Source organism: Mesoplodon mirus (assembly GCF_964341445.2).
Source record: "Mesoplodon mirus genome assembly, chromosome: 18".
Lineage (NCBI taxonomy): Eukaryota > Metazoa > Chordata > Mammalia > Artiodactyla > Ziphiidae > Mesoplodon > Mesoplodon mirus.
This window is the reverse complement of record NC_138994.1, coordinates 49,109,309-49,128,631: the sequence shown is the minus strand read 5'-3', so window position 1 is coordinate 49,128,631 and position 19,323 is coordinate 49,109,309. Positions and strand designations below refer to the sequence as shown.

The following is a 19,323-nucleotide window of genomic DNA, read 5'->3' as shown; positions in this document are numbered from 1 at the left end:
CCTGGAAAAAGAACAATGCGGATTAAAACGTCAGCGAGACGCCATTTGTGTTTCAACCATTAAATGAACAAAAATAAATCGATTGATCCTAGCAAGTGTCAGCAAGCAATACACATACTTCTCTTCAAGTAAATTGATACAGCCTTTTGGGGGGCCTATTTTGGCAGTAGTTATTATATATTTAAATGCCGTTCACACCAAAGACCTTTCTCAGCGGAGGATTAGGTCAAACCATATTAAACTGCCGTTTTTGTAGGTCAAAACTGGCTTAATTTCCGCAATTGCCTATGGCTCAACCCAGTACTAGAGCGGGTCAGGGCAAAGTGGGAGGGGCTGGAACCTGAGCTGGGACGAATCTGGACATTCATTGGGCTCAGGAAATATCAATCATTTGTGCTCCTGAATGAAGACGCAGACGCTGGGCGGGGCGCCCCAAAGCCTAAGGCCCTTGGGTGGTGGGACCGGGTGGAGGAGTCAGAGCTTGCCCAGGCCACCTGGCGGCTCCCGGAGGCAGCGGAGGAGGGTGGAGGAGATTTTATTTGAGGAACAGAAGCAGTGAAGGTAGCTATCCACGTGGTACAGTCAAGCAAAAACGTAGCAGTTTCTTTGTCTTCGCAGAATAGCAAACGCATTCACTAATCCAGTCACCAATTCATAAACGTTTAGTACTTTAAAAAACGGTATAAATACAACTGCAGGGTCAGGGGAATGTTTTACCTACTTAGGAAGACCAAATCTTTTCCGGCCTCCAGGGGCCGCTGGTTTATAATCACTATGCTTATTCTAAACCGTGCTCTTCCGCTCGGAGCAGGCACCTGGCCCGCCCCCCGCCCCCTCTTGCCTTCCACGCCCTGCCTCCAGCCGGGGCTTGAGAGCAAAATCCCTGTGAGTTCTGAGAGACAGGGCCCTGGCAGCTCCACGCCGGGCTCTGTGTTCACTTCTGCCTCACGTTTACACGGCCTGGGAGGGCGATGTTGACTTCTCCACTGCTGGGCTGGTGCTCAGAGAGGTGGAGTTAGTAACCCAAGGCTGCACAGTGAGCAAGCAGTAGAACTGAGATTTGAGTCGGGGCCCTGCCCCCACCCTTCCCTCCCAGTCCCCCTGACTCTGGGCAGTGGTGGGGATTGGATTGGGGGATTCACCTTATCTTTTCCTCCTCCCGGCCTCCACCCGCTGCCAAGCTTGTGGTGTCTGAGCCGGTTCCCTTTTCTGGGCCTGCTGGACCCATCTGCCCCCCGCCCCCACCCCCCTCCGCCTTTGTTGACCCGGGGATGCATGCTGCCCCCTGCGTGTCTCCTTCAGTCTTCATCATCTGCCTGCTGCTGTCTGCACCCGTGTTTGGCTACCTGGGCGACCGACACAGCCGCAAGGTGACGCTGAGCTTAGGTATTCTGCTCTGGTCAGGAGCAGGCCTCTCCAGCTCCTTCATCTCCCCCCGGGTAGGTGCCCTCACCCCTTCCCAGGCCCCCGGGGGACCCTCCCCCACCTTCTTCCTCCCTGATCCAGCCCCAGCAGAGCTGCTTCTGCTCCACTGCAGGCTCCAGGCTGGCTGGGGGATTGTCTTCTAAGGGCTGAGAGAGGGGCCTTCTGAACAGGCTGTTGGACTTTCTTAACAGAGGCCTTCCTCTCTGGCATCTCCCGCTGCTGCCCATGGCTTCACTTCCGCCCGACTGTGCTGGGGCCGGGGGTGAGGGTAACTGCTACTGTCTGCGGGAACTGGCCTGGTTAGCACAGATGATGCCCAGGAAGAGGGCTACTCAGGGCAGGGGGTTGGGGGTGGCTGTGGACACCAGCAGGGGGCACCCATGTGGTTTGGGGAACCTGGACTGGGAGGATAATGAGGTGTCTGGAGCCCTGATCTCCTCCTCCTCCCTTGGGGCACGTGTCACCAGATGCCCTCAGGTCCCTCTGACAAATCCTCAGGTCCCCTTGCCCCGAGGGTGATTTCTGGAACTCACTGCAGTCTTGTGCCTGTTTGCCCAGTACTCCTGGCTTTTCTTCCTGTCCCGGGGGGTGGTGGGCATTGGCACTGCCAGCTACTCCACCACTGCGCCCACCGTCCTGGGAGACCTCTTCGTGAGGGACCAGCGAACCCGAGTGCTGGCCATCTTCTACATCTTTATCCCTGTTGGAAGGTTGGTATTACCCTGGATCCACTTCCCTGTGTGGTAAACTGAGGCCCAAAGGAGTCAGAACAGGAGCCAGGCTGGGTGGAGGAGACATCAGAACAGAAGGGCTTGGAATCCCAACTCTACCCCTTCCTCACTGTGTCACTTTACCTCTATGAACCTCAGTTTCCTCACCTGTAAATGGGGCCAATAATACGAACTGATAGGCTATGGTGGGAGTTAGAGATACGTAATGAGGATGCTCCCTACATGGTAGTACAGTCCAGGAAGGGGTGAGAAAGAGCAGCGCAGCAGTGTGGGCTGCACAGGGAGGGGCCGGCTCTGGGATGTGAGGCAGAGAAATGTCTTAGGGTTGGGCCATGCACTCCATAGTGGGGTAGGACAGAGTGGGTTTTGCAGTCAGGCCCCTGAGCTCTGACTCAGGTTTCCTGAAACCTCCTGACTTGGGCAGGGCTGGGACTTGGGGAGATGGGGTGGGTGGTCCCCAGATAGAGAGACAGTGGATGTTTGGGATGGGCCTGGAGCCAGAGGTCACCTGTGACTTGACCAAGGGCAGTGGACATCTGGGCCTCACGTGGCTCACTTTTCCCAGTGAAAAAGGCAATGAGCTGCAGAGAGCCGGCTCCCTGGGGTTGGGGCACCCCGGCTCAGGCTGGCCTTGGGGCCTCAGGGCTGCCTCCCTTCCCTCACTGCCCATTTCCCCTGCCCCCTGTCACAGTGGTCTGGGTTACGTGCTGGGGTCGGCTGTGACGGAGCTGACTGGGAACTGGCGTTGGGCCCTCCGAGTGAGTCCAGCTTCCTTTTCTTCCCTCCGCTTTCCCCCTGGGCCGGCAGGGACTTTCCAGCCTCCAGTGGCCTTAGGCCCTTGGCACAGTATCTGGCGCCATGGGCGGTGTTCAGACATCAGCAGCTCAGACATTTGGGGTGTCCTATGGACCACGGCCTCTGGAAGTCATGCCCCTGGTTCAAATCCCAGCTGCTCAGTTTGCTAGCTTGCTAGCTATGTGATCTCAAGCAAGTCACCTCCCTCTTCGGGGCCTCACTTTGCCTATCTGTAGAGTGGGGGAGTAAAGTCTACCTTATGGAATCTTGAGGATTAATGAGACAAGGGATAGGAAGACACTAGGGCAGGGCTGGTGTGGCAGATGGAGGTATGGGCCTGGAAAAGGGACAGTTATTGGGGCAGCAAGTACTCAACAGGGTCAGTGTAGTCAAGCCTCCAGGTCTCAACCATGTCAGGCTCACAGGTCCCAATAGAGTAGTGTCTGTATAGGACAGACAGGTGTTAAGTCAAATCCCAAGGGGACCCCGCTCCCCAGAGAAGCTGTCCTCTCAGGGGTGAGGGGGTGAGAAACAGTGGCTTGTCAAGCTCTGTATAACCAGCTCCCAGGAAGTGAGTCCCTCCCCAGCCTGGACCACAGAGTTCAGTCACTGCCAGGATCTCCTGCGTCGCAGGAGTGTGTGGCCCTGAGCTTCCTGGGCCCTCCTGTCCCCAGATCATGCCCTGCCTGGAAGCCGTGGCCTTGATCCTGCTTATTGTCCTGGTTCCAGACCCGCCCCGGGGAGCTGCTGAGAAGCAGGGGGTGGTGACCGTTGGGGGCCCAAGGAGCACCTGGTGTGAGGACGTCAGATACCTGGGGAGAAAGTGAGTGTCCCTGCTCGTCCCTGCATGTCACTGAAAACCCCTCTGTCTGTCCCAGCATCACTGACTTCCTTCCCTCCACCTCCAGAGAACCCTCCCTGACTGCCCCAGTGTTCACAACCCTCTTCCTTCTCTGAGCTCCCACTCACCAACTGAGACGCCCCTCCCCCACTCGGAGGCCCCCTCCCCCTAGCCATGTGACGGAATACGAGAGGAGGAGAGGAGGCGGGAGAGGGAGGAAGACACTGTGAGCGTCAGCCTCGCCTCTGCCCTGCCTCATCCCAGAGTGACCTGAGACTTGGAGCCTCACTTCCCTCATTTATTCAATGGACATAGTTCTCCAGCTTTGCCGGCTTCTCAGGGTTACTGGGAAGATGCCCGAGTGAATCACCCACCTCTCTGAGCCTCATGGGAGAGCATCCCTCCTCTGTTCCAGGCATGGTCGGGGAGGCAGACAGGAGTCACCCACATGGCCAGGTCTCATGATTTACCAAAATATGGGGCACGGGCTTGACCCCACTCTCTTTGTTACAGACCCATGAGCCGAGTGGAGGGCACTCAGAGGAGGGTGGGGCAGCACAGACAGCTTGCTGGAGAATGTGATGCTGGATTTGGGTCTGTCAGGCTGGGGAGACTTGGTCAGGCAGAGAGGAGGGAGGAAGGAACAGCAGGAGGGAAGGTGTGGAGGTGGGAGGGGCAGGCTGCTTAAGGAGTGTCGGGGAGGATCTGGAGCCACCTGAGTGCCAGGGTGACCTGAGTGCCCAGGAGAGGGGGGAGTGGAGCGGATAGGAGCAGATAGGCCCCCGCAGCCCCAGCCCTCTCCTGGGTCGAGCCAGATCATTTTCTCTTACAGCTGGAGTTTTGTGTGGTCGACCCTTGGAGTGACAGCCATGGCCTTTGTGACTGGAGCTCTGGGCTTCTGGGCCCCCAAGTTTCTGTTTGAGGCCCGTGTGGTGCACGGGCAGCAGCTTCCCTGCTTTCAGGAGCCGTGCAACAGCCAGGACAGGTGAGGAGGGGCATCTGGGTGCCCGGGTCAGGGGGCTCTTGATGGGGAAGTTCGCAGGAGGTTCTGAGCCCCCAGATTCAGCCTCTGTGGCCTCATGGAGCTCTGGGCAGACACCAGGACTTGGGGGCCCGCTGGCAGGTGGCAGACCTGGTTTTAGCTTGGGCAGAGACCCTGCTGCTCTGAGCGGCCACAGGCAGTTCCCTTGTCCTCTCTGGGCCCCAGTCCCTGTCTTCCTGCTCTTGGGCTGCTATGGGGGTTCAGAAAGCACTTGCGGTGGGTGAGGCTTCTTTGGGGCCTGTCCTTCGGAGGGACCCGTAGTGTGAGGTCATCCCATTTTACAGATGGCAAACTGAGGCACTGGGATGCTTCATTACTTCTCTGGCTTAGGGATTTCACACATGCATTTGTATGTTCTCTGCCTCATTTGAGGCGTTGACAGTCCTGGGAAAGCTGCTCTTCTCACCCTGCTGTTCTCTTGTCCCCCCAGCTGACCCTGTTCTCCAGGGGCTCCTGATGGAGTGGGCATGTCTAATCCTCTCTTCTTTGCTTCCTCCTTCTCCCTGCTGATGCTTTCCAGTCTCCTTGCGGACCCCTCCTCCTCCCTGATCCTGCCCCGATGGGTTTCTCAGAGTTCCTCAGGGCTCCGTGTTCTGTGAGGCCTCAGTGACACTAGTTCTCTGCTGGCAGCATTGACATCTACCCCCCTTCTCCCCAGCCTCCTCTCTTGCCTCTACCTCCCTCCCTGATGTCCAGAGAAAGCTTCGTGTAATTTCCAGAATGTCCCCTGCTCCGTCACTTGTCTGTGCCTTTGCCCAAGCTGTGCCCTTTGCCCATAGCTACCTTCCCTTTTCTCATCATTACTTCTTATAAGCTGTAACTTTAGTTCAGGCCCTATGCTAAGCCCTTTACATGAAAAACCCTCTGAGGTTTTATAATAATAAACCCTAGTATTCGTGTATTACAAATGAGGAGGTGGAAGATCAGAGAGGTTAAACAAATTGTCCAAGGTCACACAACTCGAGTAGCAGAGCCCGGATTCAAACCCATCTGACTCCAAAGCTTCTGCTCTTAAGCTCCATGTACTGTTGCCTCTGGAGACTGCTTGGTACTGTTAATTGACTTGAACATCTCCCCACCAGCAGGCATACAGTGGGTGCTCAGGGAGCATCCAGTAAGTGAATGAATGAATGAATGCATCAAAGGATATTGTGATTTTTTTTTTTTTTTTGCCACACCAAGCAGCATGCAGGATCTTAGTTCCCTGACCAGGGATTGAACCCATGCCTCCTGCAGTGGAAGCGTGAACTCCTAACCACTGGACCGCCAGGGAAGTCCCAGGATATTGTGATGTTTATCCTGGCTCTACAGCTAGATTCTTGGATCTCCCCAGAGGCAAAGACTGAGTCCTAAAAGTCCCACTGCAGCTTGAAAAAGTGGGGAAAAACCAGGACTCCATCCCACTTCAGGCATTAACTGGCTGTGTATTCCTGGGCCAGTGATTTCCCCATTCTCTGCTTCAGCGTCTTCCTCTAACTCAGCTTATTCCCAGAACCTGGGTGAGAAACTGTTAGGGTCCTAGGGCTGATGGAACGAATGGCCACACACTTGGTAGCTTCAAACAACAGAAATTTTTCCCATAGTTCTGGAGGCCAGAAGTGCATAATGGTTTCACTGGGCCAAAACCAAGTTCAACAGGGCCACACTCTCGCTGGTGGCTCTCGGGGAGAATCCTTCCTTGCCTCTTCCAGCTAGCTTCTGGTGGCTGCTGGCAGTCCTTGGTTGTGGCCGCATCACTCCAAGCTCAGCATCCACGGTCACATTTCCGTGTCCTCTGTGTCTCAAATCTCCCTCTGCTTCCCTCTTTTTTTTTTTTTTTTGTAGTACGTGGGCCTCTCACTGCTGTGGCCTCTCCCACTGTGGAGCACAGGCTCCGGACGCGCAGGCTCAGCGGCCATGGCTCACGGGCCCAGCCGCTCTGCGGCATGTGGGATCTTCCCGGACCGGGGCACGAACCCGTGTCCCCTGCATTGGCAGGCGGACTCTCAATCACTGCGCCACCAGGGAAGCCCTGCTTCCCTCTTATAAGGACATTTGTAATTGCATTTAGGGCCCACCAAAAAATTGGAGGATAATCTCCCTACCTCAAGAACATTAATGTAATTACATCTACAAAGTCTATTTTGCCATATAAGGGAATATATTGTCACAGGTTCCAGAGATTAGGTCATAGATGTCTTGGGTTGGGGGGCATTATTCAACCTACCACAGGGTCCTGGTGTTCGGGTTCTGCACAGACCCTAGCTGTTAATACACCCTCCATAGTTAGGATAAGCCCGCGGGTGAGGGTGGGGGCGGAGCAGGAAGCTGCAGGACACAGGATTCTACTCAGCCAGAGGGAGAACTTCCAACATACAGAGCGGGCCCAGACGGAAGGGGCAGCATTAGGGTAATGAGCTTCCCACCCCTGGGGGCATGTAAGAAGGAGTTGGATAGCTGCTTGCCAGGGCCATTGTGGGTCAGCATAGAACTTGCAGGCTTTAAGGACCCTCTTGGCTCAGAGTCTGATTCTGGGAAGGCTTTGTGGGGGTGGGGACATTTCGTGGTAGGTGTGTCCTCTGGCCACACCTCTGCTCAGGGGCACTGGGGGTCCCCCATCTACACCGCTTGTTTGAATAATCCTAAGTCTTAGAAAGGTCTCGAGACCCTGCCAAGGCTGGCTTAGACCGGGACTCAGAGGTAGATAGCATTCATCCAGGATTTGGGGTCACTTGACTGGGCTGAGCTGGAGCCTGGTACAGCTTGGAAGGCTAGGAAGGTTCGGTGAGCACCTTTAAGCTGCCTAAGGACACACATGCTTTGTTTGGAAGCAGAGGGCCAGGAGATCCTGGCTCTGCCAATGTGGGGCTCTGTGGCCTCGGACAGGTCTCTGCCCTCTCTGGGCTTTACACAGTCTCCTATAAACCAAGGGGATGGGGCAGGGAAATTAACCCATTAGTCCTCAGCCTGTGGGAGGGACATTTCACAGAAGTTGTTTTAGAGGAGAGGTAGTTTTTTGTGACACTCAATTTGTCAGTAACCATAGTGTTGCGTCTGTCATGTTCTTACCTCTTGGTGGGAGCCTTGGAGGTAATATCAGGCACCTGGCACTTTTGGGAAGGTTTGGATCTGGGAGGAGATCCTGGCCAGGTGGAGAATGGTGGGTGGGGGCAGTGGTGCTCCAGGCCGAGGGAAGAGTGTGGGCCAAGGCAGGGAAACCAGAAAATGTAGGGTGAGTTTAGAGAATTCCCAGTCATTTGTGCAGAGTGAGGGAAGGAGAAAAGAGGGGAGGTTACACAGGTCAGCAGGGGCCAGTCCTGCAGTGCTGGCTGGGAGCCTGCCCCGAGGACAACAGGGAGCCACTTAGGGGCTGGAAAGGTCCTAGTTACCTTCGTTTTTTCAAGAGTTCACGCTAGTCAGTCTCAGCATCCCTTTGGGCTTCTTTAAAAGGAGGCTTGGGGGACTTCCCTGGTGGTCCAGTGGTTAAGAATCCGTCTTCCAATGCAGGGGATGTGGGTTTGATCCCTGGTTGGGGAACTAAGATCCCACATGCCGTGGGCAACTAAGCCCGCATGCCACAACTACTGAGCCACAACTAGAGAGCCCACGTGACGCAACTAAGACCTGATGCAGCCAAAAATAAAATGAATAAATATTAAAAAAGGAGGCTTGGGGCTTCCCTGGTGGCGCAGTGGTTGAGAGTCCGCCTGCTGATGCAGGGGACACGGGTTCGTGTCCCGGTCCGGGAAGATCCCACATGCCGCGGAGCGGCTGGGCCCGTGAGCCATGGCTGCTGAGCCTGCACATCCGGAGCCTGTGCTCCGCAACGGGAGAGGCCACAACAGTGAGAGGCCCGCGTACCGAAAAAGAAAAAAAAAAAAGAAGTGAAAAGTATGAAATGGGGACAGCAACTAGTCTGGGGACTGAGGAGGATGGAATGGGGGGTCTGTGGTTGACGTCACCCAGCGTCAGGTCATGAAGGGCCACGTATACCACAATGAGCTGGAACCAAATCTGGTGGATGTTTAAGAGCTGGTGGAGAATTTTAGGCAGGGGGTGGGCAGGGGCATAGTCAGATCTGTGTTCTAGAAAGCATCCTCTGGGGGACGTGTATGGAGCTTGTCCTAGAAGGACAGGTTTCTACAGGAGGGAGGTAAAAGAGGGACCAAGTAGAGTTGAAATGGGTCTAGGAGTAGGTGGCAAAGGTAGTGAAGTTAAGAGGGGGCTACTTGAGAGGTGTTCAGAAACAGAGAGTGGAAGGATGGACTCAAGGAGGGAGGGTGTGTGGGACTTCACTGGCGGCCCAGTGGTTAAGACTCCGCGCTTCCACTGCAGGGGCATGGATTCGATCCCTGGTTGGGGAACCAAGATTGTGCATGCTACACGGCCAAAAAAAAAAAAAGAGAGAGAGAGAGAGAGAGGGAGGGTGTGTACAATGCTGGTATATCATAGGAGCTCGATAAATAAATGCTTACTTACCTGCATTCCATTAGTATTGGGGCCTGGAAGGCGAGAAGGTTGGGGCCAGAGTGGGACTGTAGAATTAAGATTTCTGAGTGGGGCAGTGTTAGGTGGTGAAACAGTGGAGGAGATTGCTGGCAATGAGGCAGGCTGGGAGCTGGGGTCCTGGGGTGCTAGGAAGATCACCCACATGGCCAGTGGCATCCCCAGGATGAGGCAGGAAAGAAGATGGGAAGGGTAGGGGAGTACGTGGATCCCAGAGCAGGGTCCTAAGGACCCACAAGCATTGGTTAGGAGGGAGGGGAAGGGGCCCACAGCCATACTCTCTGTAGGTACCAGATCACGCACTGGGGGTAGGTGGCTGGACCCCTATCCTGACGCCACCGGCTGACCAATCCCTCTCCTCTTTTCCATCAGCCTGATTTTTGGGGTACTGACTGTCGTGACTGGCCTTGTTGGGGTCATCCTGGGAGCAGAGGTTTCAAGGAGATACAAGAAAGTCAACCGGAGGGCTGAGCCCCTCATCTGTGCCGCCAGCTTGCTAGCTGCAGCCCCCTGCCTCTACCTGGCTCTCATCCTGGCCCCGACCACCTTCCTGGCCTCCTATGTAAGTGAGGGCCCCTTTGGAGCTGGGAGTGGAATGGGGTGGGTAGGGAACTCCTGTTTCACATAGGCTTACACTGTGCCAGGTCTTCATGTACATTACATTTATCCCTCCTTCCGGGTGGAGCGTTGTTATCCCCATTTAACAGATGAGTAAACTGAGGCTTACCAAGAGTAACACAGCTAGGGGCAGAACTGGGATTTGAGCCTAAGCCTTTCTAAAGTGTGTCCTCTGAGCTCCTGGTTAATGCTTTGATTGGAGATAATGAGACCCCTTTATTCCCAGGACATGTTTTGAGTCCAAGAAGAAATAGGGTAATTCTCCCCAGGTTACAGATGAGGAAAGTGAGGTTCAGATTGGCCATAGCCAGTGCAGACACTGCTTTAAAGGTGACAGTATTAAGGATATCATATTTTCCAGATCCATATCCCATCACATCCCTTCATGTGCTTCACACTCTGGTTATACCAGTGACAGGTGCTCACATCTCCCAGCCTTTGCTTGTGTCCATTCCCTCTGCCAGGGGCACCATTCCCCTCTTCTGTGCATCCTAAAGTCGTTCTGCTGTAAGACCCAACTCAAAGGCCACCTTCTCCAAAGCCTTCCCAGACTACTCTATGCTCACATCAGAATTCACTGGGGCTCTGTGCATGTTTGGGTCTCATCAGGCATATGGTGTATCCATATACATCCATATACATACATATACATACATCAGGCGTATGGTGTGTCCATATACATACATATACATACATCAGGCGTATGGTGTATCCATATACATACATATACATACATCAGGCGTATTGGTGTATCCATATACATACATATACATACATATACATACATCAGGCATATGGTGTATCCATATACATACATATACATACATCAGGCATATGGTGTATCCATATACATACATATACATACATCAGGCATATGGTGTATCCATATACATACATATACATACATCAGGCATATTGGTGTATCCATATACATACATATACATACATATACATACATCAGGCATATGGTGTATCCATATACATACATATACATACATCAGGCATATTGGTGTATCCATATACATACATATACATACATATACATACATCAGGCATATGGTGTATCCATATACATACATACACACTTATCTGTGTGCTGCTGTGTCCCTGGCTCCCCAGAGCCCTGGCCCTGATTGTCCCACCTGATGGGAAGGAGCCACTGATACTGGGAAGATGGTGCCAGACTAGCCCCAGCTAGACTGGTTCAAGCTTCCTACCCCTCCGCCCCCACTCCCTGGTCCTAAGGCCCTGGGGACCCACCACTGTGGACATGGAAGCCCCTGCATGTGTGGGTGGGGTTCACAGAGCAGGCTGGACTCAGAAAGCAAATCAATAACAGCTTTATTGTTCCCAGTTTGAGTGGGTCTCTCCCACATGACCAGACCCCATAGCTTTTCTTTCTTTTTAAATGTTTTAAGTTTAATTTCATTTATTTATCTTTGGCTGCATTGGGTCTTGGTTGCTGCACGCGGGCTTTCTCTAGTTGCAGTGCGCAGGCTTTCTCTAGTTGCAGCGAGCAGGGGCTACTCTTCGTTGCAGTGGGTGGGTTTCTCATTGCGGTGGCTTCTCTTGTTGCTAAGCATGGGCCCTAGGCTTGTGGGCTTCAGTAGTTGTGGCACGCGGGCTCAGCAGTTGTGGCTCGTGGGCCCTAGAGTACAGGCTCAGTAGTTGTGGTGCACAGGCTTAGTTGCTCCGTGGCATGTGGGATCTTCCTGGAACAGGGATTGAACCCGTGTCCCCTGCATTGGAAGGCGGATTCTTAACCACCACGCCACCAGGGAAGCCCCCACCATAGCTTTTCTAGTTACACTTATGAAGCCCAGTCCCATTTAAATCAAAAGTTTTGTTCTACTTCCAAATAAAGCTTCTATCCAGGTCCAGAAAATTGCACTGGGAAGAGGGGGAACTCTACTCGGTTGGATTCTCCTTGCTCCATCTCTGTCCTTTGTCCCCAAGACCACTGCTCCCCTGGGATCCTGACCCTTCCAGGGTTGGGCAGGCCAGCAAAGATGACCGGAAATGGGCCAGGTGTTATTGGTGTCTGGCGTTGTTTTGCTGACTGTCAGTGCCCTCCTTGTGGTAGATGCCCAGATGTTGGCTGACTCCTCTCTTGGGGGCACTTTTGTGGGTTCTGGGGGCCTCGGGCCCGAGCATTTGCATTGTCCAATTCCCTGGTGCAGGAGACATCGTCACCTGTGTACTCTCTCAGTTTCCCTCCTCTCCTTTCCAGGGTTGCCCTTCCAGCTCTTCCTCCTGGGCCCTGTCGCCCCAGGCAGGCACCCCGTGGGGCTCCCCTCTTGTGACTCTCAAGCCTGTCTCCTCTCCTTGGTTTCTGTTTGACCCCTGGATGAGCTCAGGATGTAGCTGCCCCTACTGCTGCCCTTGTACATCCTCCTGTTCCCAGGTGACATGTGTTGGGGTGTCCTGAGGATGCTCTTTGTAGATGCACCCCAGGTGGCCCTGGTGTAGGAAAGTCTGCATTTTTTTGGCATCCAGCCAGGGAGAAAGCCCAGTGTCCTTCCTGACAGGCACTGCCCTCTCTGTGGGTGGGCCACCCGAAGCCCCTCACTCAGCTTTCTCACTCTTCAAATAAATCCTCCCCAGCCTGGGTCTCCAGCCTTCTTCTGTATAAGCTGGGGGGCCACATGGGACGGCTCCCTTTCTCTCTCTGAGTCCTGAGGTGTGTCTTGTTCCTCTTTTAAGGTGTGGGTGCTTCTCACTAGTGTCCTCAGCCTTGGTTGGGTTTCCGCTGAAGTTCCTGGGGAATAGACAAGTCCTGTTAACATTCCCTTCTGCACGTGCTCTTATTTAGTCCTTACAGTGCCCTCCTCGGAAAGGGTTTTTCTCATCCCCACTTGACAGATGGGAAAACTGAGGCCCAGAGACAGCAACACAAAGAGTAGGACAGATAAACCTCTAACGCAGCTCTGCAGACTCCAAAGTCTCTGTCCTTCATGCCGCACTGACCCTTGTCACCCCCATGGGAAAGAAACAGAGGCTGGCGTACACCAGGCACTAATAAATACCTTAATGTTTATTGGCTGAGGGAGTGACTGGGACTGTCATCTCCAGCTGGTGGGGACTGAATGGGCCTGACCTTGCAGGGAGGCTGAGGCCTGGGCAGGTGGAGGCCCCATTTAAGGCCTGTCTCTGCATTGGCTGGGCCCGCAGACCACCTGCCAGTTCTGCTTCTGCCACTGTCTTGCTTGGCTCTGGAAATCAGCTCCTTGGCTGTGTTTTGGGGACACAGCTGTCCCCCGCCCCATAGCCTGGCGCATCTTCAGAGCTGGAGGCTCATCTAGAAATGGCATTGCATCTTGGCTGACAAAGCCAGCTGGAGAATCTCTTCTCTAGGCTGGCCCTGGGACACGAGGGACTGCAGGGCAGGAAGGCTGGCAGGGCTGGGATGTGTCCATCGTCCAGTGCTGGGAAGCTGCTCCTCCCTGTGGCTCGTGTTTGGGCCTGGCAGGATCCCCAATGACCAGACCTCCAGCCTTCCAGAAGTGGTGTGGTTCCTTCTGGACCCCCTGACCAGACCCCCCTCCTCCATGGCTCTGTCTGTGCTTCTAAGGTTCTGAGATTCAGGCTCTAGCTCCCCCCATCCCCCCACCCCCACACCCCTGCCCACTAACACCAGTCATAAATCTTTAACACCTCCAAACCGCCCCTCTTCTCTTGGTCCGCTCTGTCCTGTCATGGTGCACGGCTTGCTGTCTTTCTCTAGGACTGTCCCAAGAGCCCCCGTCCTGGTCTCCATGTCTTCCTGCTCCCCCACCACGATCTGTTCTCCCCACACTGCTAGAGGGACACCACAGAAACTTCCCTGCTCGAAAGCCTTGCATGGCTCCTTGGTGCCTCTGGAATTAAGTCTAACTCCTCATCCTGGCATTCAGGGCCCCTCATGAACGGCCCTGACATCCTTAGTAGCCTTATTCGATGTGGTTCTGCCATGCAGGTCCCCTCCTGATTCCCAGGATATGCCCTGTGCTCTCCACATCTGGGCTCTCCCTCTGTTCCCCCTACTCCCTTCCCTTCTCCATACGCCCGAATCATTCTGGGCCTTCGAGGGAGGCTAGAGCACCATCTCTCCATGGAGCCTTCCCTGATTGCTAGATCCAGCCCTCTCTTCCCATCCTTGCTGCTCCTCAGCACTGTCTTCCTTGGGTCCTGGTTACTTATGCTCTGACCACCCCCTCCCAGCTGGGCCCAGGTTGCTGCCTATCTTTCTCAGCACTCCAGCCCGAAGCACAGTGTCAGGCACTTGGAGTGGGGTGGGGGTGATCAACTGCTTGCTGTGTGAGTGGTTGAGTGACCAGCTATTTTCATTCATTCATTTATTCAACAGGTATTTATTGAGCGCCTATAAAAGTGGCATGCTAGTTTAGATGCCACAGATATAGCAGTAGATAAAACAGACTAAATTATCTTTGTTTTTAGGGAGCTCCCATTCTAGTTGGGGGAGATAGACAACAGGCAAGATATATAAGTAAAATTCACAATATTGTGAGTTATGGGACATTTAGGGGAACAGTGTTCCAAGCAGAGGGAACAGCAACTATAAATGCCCTGAGGCAGGAGCGTATCTGCTGGGTTTAGGGAACAGCAAGAAGGGCACTGTGGTTAGTGTGGAATGAAAGGAGAAAGGGAAATGAGATCAGAGAGGTGGTGGGACAAGATGATGTAGGGCCACGTGGGCATTGGGTGAAGCTGGCTGAGAGCTGAGTTGAGGTTTTGTGCTGAGGCGTGGGTGGTCTGGCTTATGTTTTTTGCATCTATTGAGATGGTCATGTAGTTTGTCCTTTATTTTATTAGTATGGTATATTACATTGATTGATATTTGTATGTTTAACCAACCTTGCATTCCTGGAATAAACCCTCCCTTGGTCATGGTGTAAAATTATATTTATATGTTGCTGAATTTGGCTTGTTAGTAGTTTACTGAGGATCTTTGCATCTATATTCATAAGAAATATTGGTCTGTAGTTTTCTTGTGATGTCTTTGTTTGGTCTCATAGAATGACTTGACGAGTGTTTCTTCCTTTTGTATTTTTTTGGAAGAGTTTGTGAAGGATTTGTGTTAATTCATCTTTAGCCATTTGCTAGAATTCCCTGTTGAAGCCATCTGGTTCTGAGCTTTTGTTTGTGGGAAGTTTTCTGATTACTGACTCAATATTTACTTATTATTGGTCAATTAAGGCTTTTTATTTCTTTTTAAGCCAGTCTTGGTGGTTTGCATCTTTCTAGGAATTTCATTCACAGTATTCCCTTATAATCTTTTTAATTTCTGTAAGGTCGGTAATAATGTTCATTCTTTTTTTGTGTGTGTGATACATGGGGCTCTCACTGTTGTGGCCTCTCCCGTTGCGGAGCACAGGCTCCGGACGCGCAGGCTCAGCGGCCATGGCTCACGGGCCCAGCTGCTCCACGGCATGTGGGGTCTTCCCGGACCGGGGCACGAACCCGTGTCCCCTGCATTAGCAGGCAGACTCTCAACCACTGTGCCACCAGGGAAGCCCCATTCTTGATTTTAGTAATTTGAGTCTTCTCTCTTTTTTTTTTCTTGGTCAGTGTAACTAAAAGTTGGTCAGTTTTGCAGCCAACTTTGGTTGTATTGATTTTCTCTATTGTTTTTCTATTACTGACTTATGTTTAATGGAATCACTCTGACTCCTCTGTTGAAAATATACTTCCGGGCCTCCCTGGTGGCGCAGTGGTTGAGAGTCCGCCTGCCGATGCAGGGGATACGGGTTCGTGCCCCGGTCTGGGAGGATCCCATATGCCGCGGAGCGGCTGGGCCCGTGAGCCATGGCCGCTGGGCCTGCGCATCCGGAGCCTGTGCTCCGCAACAGGGGAGGCCACAACAGTGAGAGGCCCGCGTACCGCAAAAAGAAAAAAAAAAAAAAAAAATATATATATATATATATATACTTCCCATGAGGGTGTGGGGTGCAGGAGCAGAAGCAGCAGAGGTGGTAAGAAATGGTTGGATTATAGATATATTTTGAAGGTAGATCTATCAGAAGTTCCTGATGGATTCAATGTGGGGTGTGAGAGAGAGAAGAGTCAAAGGTGAGTTCTAGGATATTAGCCTCTGTAGCTGGAAGGAGGGAGAGGCCATTAACTGAGATAGGAAAGTAGGCGGGAACAGCGGCATTTGGGGGAAGATGAGCAAGCTTGGTTTTGTACATTCTGAGTTTGTGGTGGGAGGTTGACGTCCAAGTACAGGTGTTAGTAGAGTTGGATGCAGGAGTCTGGAGTCTATGGGACATGACATCATCATCCCTAAAACTTCAGTGGGTGGGAACTGGCTGCAGTCTACCATGAAGGATTGTCATTAGGTGTGGGAGACCTATGGGGGTCAACATCAGAAACGGTGTCCAAAGGGGGCTGAGGAATTCGCTTCTGTTCATATTAGCTTCAAAATAGGAAGAATCACTTGATTTATTATAAAGCAGAAACTAAAAAAAAAAAAAAAAAAGAATCACTTGAGTCTCTTCCATCCACCCATCCACCCATCCATCCATCCATCCATCCATCCGTCCCTCCTTCCATCCGTCCATCCATCGTTCACCTTCTCAGATTGTAGGAACCAAAGTTCTTCCTGTACTTTCTCTGCCAGTTCTGGGGAGATTGATAGGCTCCAGGGGAAATTGATAGGGCTCCCTGGGAAGGCCCACAGGAATGTGGGCATGTGTACTGCTAGTGTGTGCCTGCATCTAAGTGTGACTATGTGCAGGTCTGTGAATATGAGTGCAGATATGTGTGCTTTTGTGTGAATACACCTCTGCGTCTGTACAGCCATGCTCTATGTATGTTGCCTATACATGTAATTCATTCTATATATGCGTAGTATGTATGAGTGTGTCCATGTATGCTGTTTTGCCTACATGTCTGTGCATGAGTGTGCACATGCACATGTATCAAGGCAAGCAGATAATTGTGTGGGATGTGCGTGTACATGTGTGTCTGCAGCTGCCTATAGCTTTCATCCAACTGCTTCTGGGCTCTAGCTGCATTGCGTGGGAAGGAAGGGTTTTTGGAGGCATCGTGGGCATGCCTGTCCTCAAATTTCCTGAAGTAGGGCCAAGTCGTGCTGTATGTTTCATGGCAATAAGGTTTCCTGAGCATATAAAATCTGGTCTGGGACCTTCCGTGGGGGAGCCCGTTCCCTGGGGCCCACCTGCAGGAGCAGAGGGTTCCATCTCTTCCCTCCTTCCAGTCCCCTTGGCAGGGGAACTTGACTTCTTGGCTGTTAATTGGGCTCCAGACACACACAGCAGGTCTTGGCTCACACCGTCTTTCTTGGCCTTCTTCCCAGAGCCGCTGCCCTTCAGAGGAGAAAGGGTTTGTACTCAGAGGAGAGACTGAGCCCAAGGTAGGAGCTCCATCATCACTTGTCTGGTAGCTGGAGGATGTGGCTGAACATTGGCAATCCCCCCTTGGGTGGGCTTTGTGGTCCAGAGGAAGTAGCAGGAGTTGGGGGATGACAATGAGCATGCACTGAGGCATCTGAAAGACCTGGACATCGTTCCTGCTTCTTCACTTACTAGCTGTGTGAGCTAGGGCAAGATCTTGACTTTGCTGAGAGTCAGTTTTCTCAGCTGTAAAATGGGCGTGCTCATACCTTCCCCTTGGTTTCATTGAGGAGCTAAATGAACTTTTGGACCTGTTCTAGTTAGTATAGGTACATAATGAAACTTAGTGGTTTAAAATAAGAAAAACACTTATTTTGCTCACGAATTTGCAGTTTGGGCAAGGTGGGGGGGTGGGGCTGACATATCTCTTTTCCACTTGGGGTTAACTATGCAGAATGGGGGTGGGGGAACTGGATTGTCAAAGGCTGAGGGCCGCCTGATGGTTGATGCTGGCTGTTGGCTGAGACCTTAGCTGGAGCTACTGGCTAGAGCAGCTGCCTGTGACCTCCCCATGTGGCCTGAGCTTCCTTACAACATGGTGGCCGGCTTCCAAGGACTAGAGTCTTGAGAGAGCCAGGTGAAGCTGTGTGGCCTTTGATGGCCTGCCCTTGAAAGTTACACAGCATCACTTTCACTGCATTCTGTTCTTCACTTGAGCCACAACTTCTTGCTCAGATTCGAGGGGAGAGAGAACGGATTCACTCTTTTTGGTGGAGACTAGCAGTGATCTGAAAGAGCATGTGGAAATATTACAGTGATTGTTTTGGGAAAACACAGTCTGCTACATGCCCCAAGGGTTCCTCCTTCACTGAGCCCTGGGTCAGTGGCATCTAACATTACGGGGAGGAGTGTCTGGGCATGTGGCCATGAAACCCCACAGGTGTAACCCCATCCCCGCCCAGGGTGTCTCTGGTTCTGTGCCGCTCTTCCTGTTTCACAGGTGAGAAACCTGGGAGTGGGGGTCTTCACCCTCAAACCCTGCCGGGCTTCACGGGCCGAGGGAGCAGAGGTCTCAAGGAACAGAGCTGAGGCCATGGTGAGGTGGCTGCGAGGCAGGTCCCAGCCAGGATGAGCAGAAATGTTCACTCACTTATCAAATATTTCCCAAGCACCTCCTGTGTGCCAGGCACTGTTCTAGGCTTTGAGGATGATGCAGCATTGAACAAAACAGGCAAGAATATGTATGCAGTAAAATAAGTGGTATATTAGATGGCAATGAGCTCTGTGGAAAAGAACAGAGCATGGAAAGTGGACAAGAAGAGGGACTGGGTTGTGCAAGATGGTCAGGGAGGCCTCACGGGGACGGTGATGCTTCAGCAGCAACCTGAAGCAAGTGAGAGAAGGAGCCATGTGGATACAGGGGTGGAGTAGGGGAGAGCTCTCCATGCAGAGGGAAGAGCAAGTGCAAAGGCCCTGAGGGAGAAATCATGCTGGTGTCTTCTAGGAAACGTGGTTGGAATGGGGCGAGCCAGGGTAGAGCAAAGGAGATGAGGTCAGAGGGAATGCCGGGGGTGGGGTGGGGTGGGTGGGGCACTGATTGTGTGGATCCCTGCACATAGAATGAACTTGGCTTCCAATTTAAGTGAAATGGGAAACCACTAGAGAATTTCTAGCACAGAAGTGATGCTCTGACTGATGGTTTGTATCAGTCACCTATTGCCGAGTAACAAATCACCCTAAAACGTAGTGGCTTAAGACAACGATTTATTATTTCTTATGATTCTGTGAGTTGGCTGGATGGTTTCTTGCCTGGTTTTACCTGTACTCACTCCTGTGGCCGCCTTCACCTGGAAGACTGGGTGAGGTGGGACATCCAAGCTGGCCTCACTCGTGTCTGGCCGTCAGCTGGGGCTCCTCCATTCTCCTCCATGTGGCCTCTTGTCTTCCACTGGGTGAAACCGGTTACTTACATGGTGGTCTCAGGGCCACATTCCAAGAAAGCAAAGTGGAAGCTGCCAAGTCTCTTAAGGC

At 52.6% G+C, this 19,323-nt stretch overlaps 1 protein-coding gene across 4 annotated transcripts in view; it reads left to right on the top strand.

The window, feature by feature from the left end:
* SPNS3 (SPNS lysolipid transporter 3, sphingosine-1-phosphate (putative)) overlaps positions 1 to 19,323 on the top strand; it is a gene marked incomplete at its 5' end in the record, with an annotated part of 44,919 nt that overhangs the window by 7,221 nt on the left and 18,375 nt on the right. For all 4 annotated transcript variants that reach the window (XM_082605009.1, XM_082605012.1, XM_082605010.1 and 1 more), the window contains 6 exons: positions 1,303 to 1,439; positions 1,984 to 2,135; positions 2,848 to 2,914; positions 3,626 to 3,774; positions 4,625 to 4,777; positions 9,692 to 9,881. In XM_082605009.1, the coding sequence (XP_082461135.1) occupies positions 1,303 to 1,439; positions 1,984 to 2,135; positions 2,848 to 2,914; positions 3,626 to 3,774; positions 4,625 to 4,777; positions 9,692 to 9,881 (848 nt within the window). The remainder of the gene's footprint in view (positions 1 to 1,302; positions 1,440 to 1,983; positions 2,136 to 2,847; positions 2,915 to 3,625; positions 3,775 to 4,624; positions 4,778 to 9,691; positions 9,882 to 19,323) is intronic.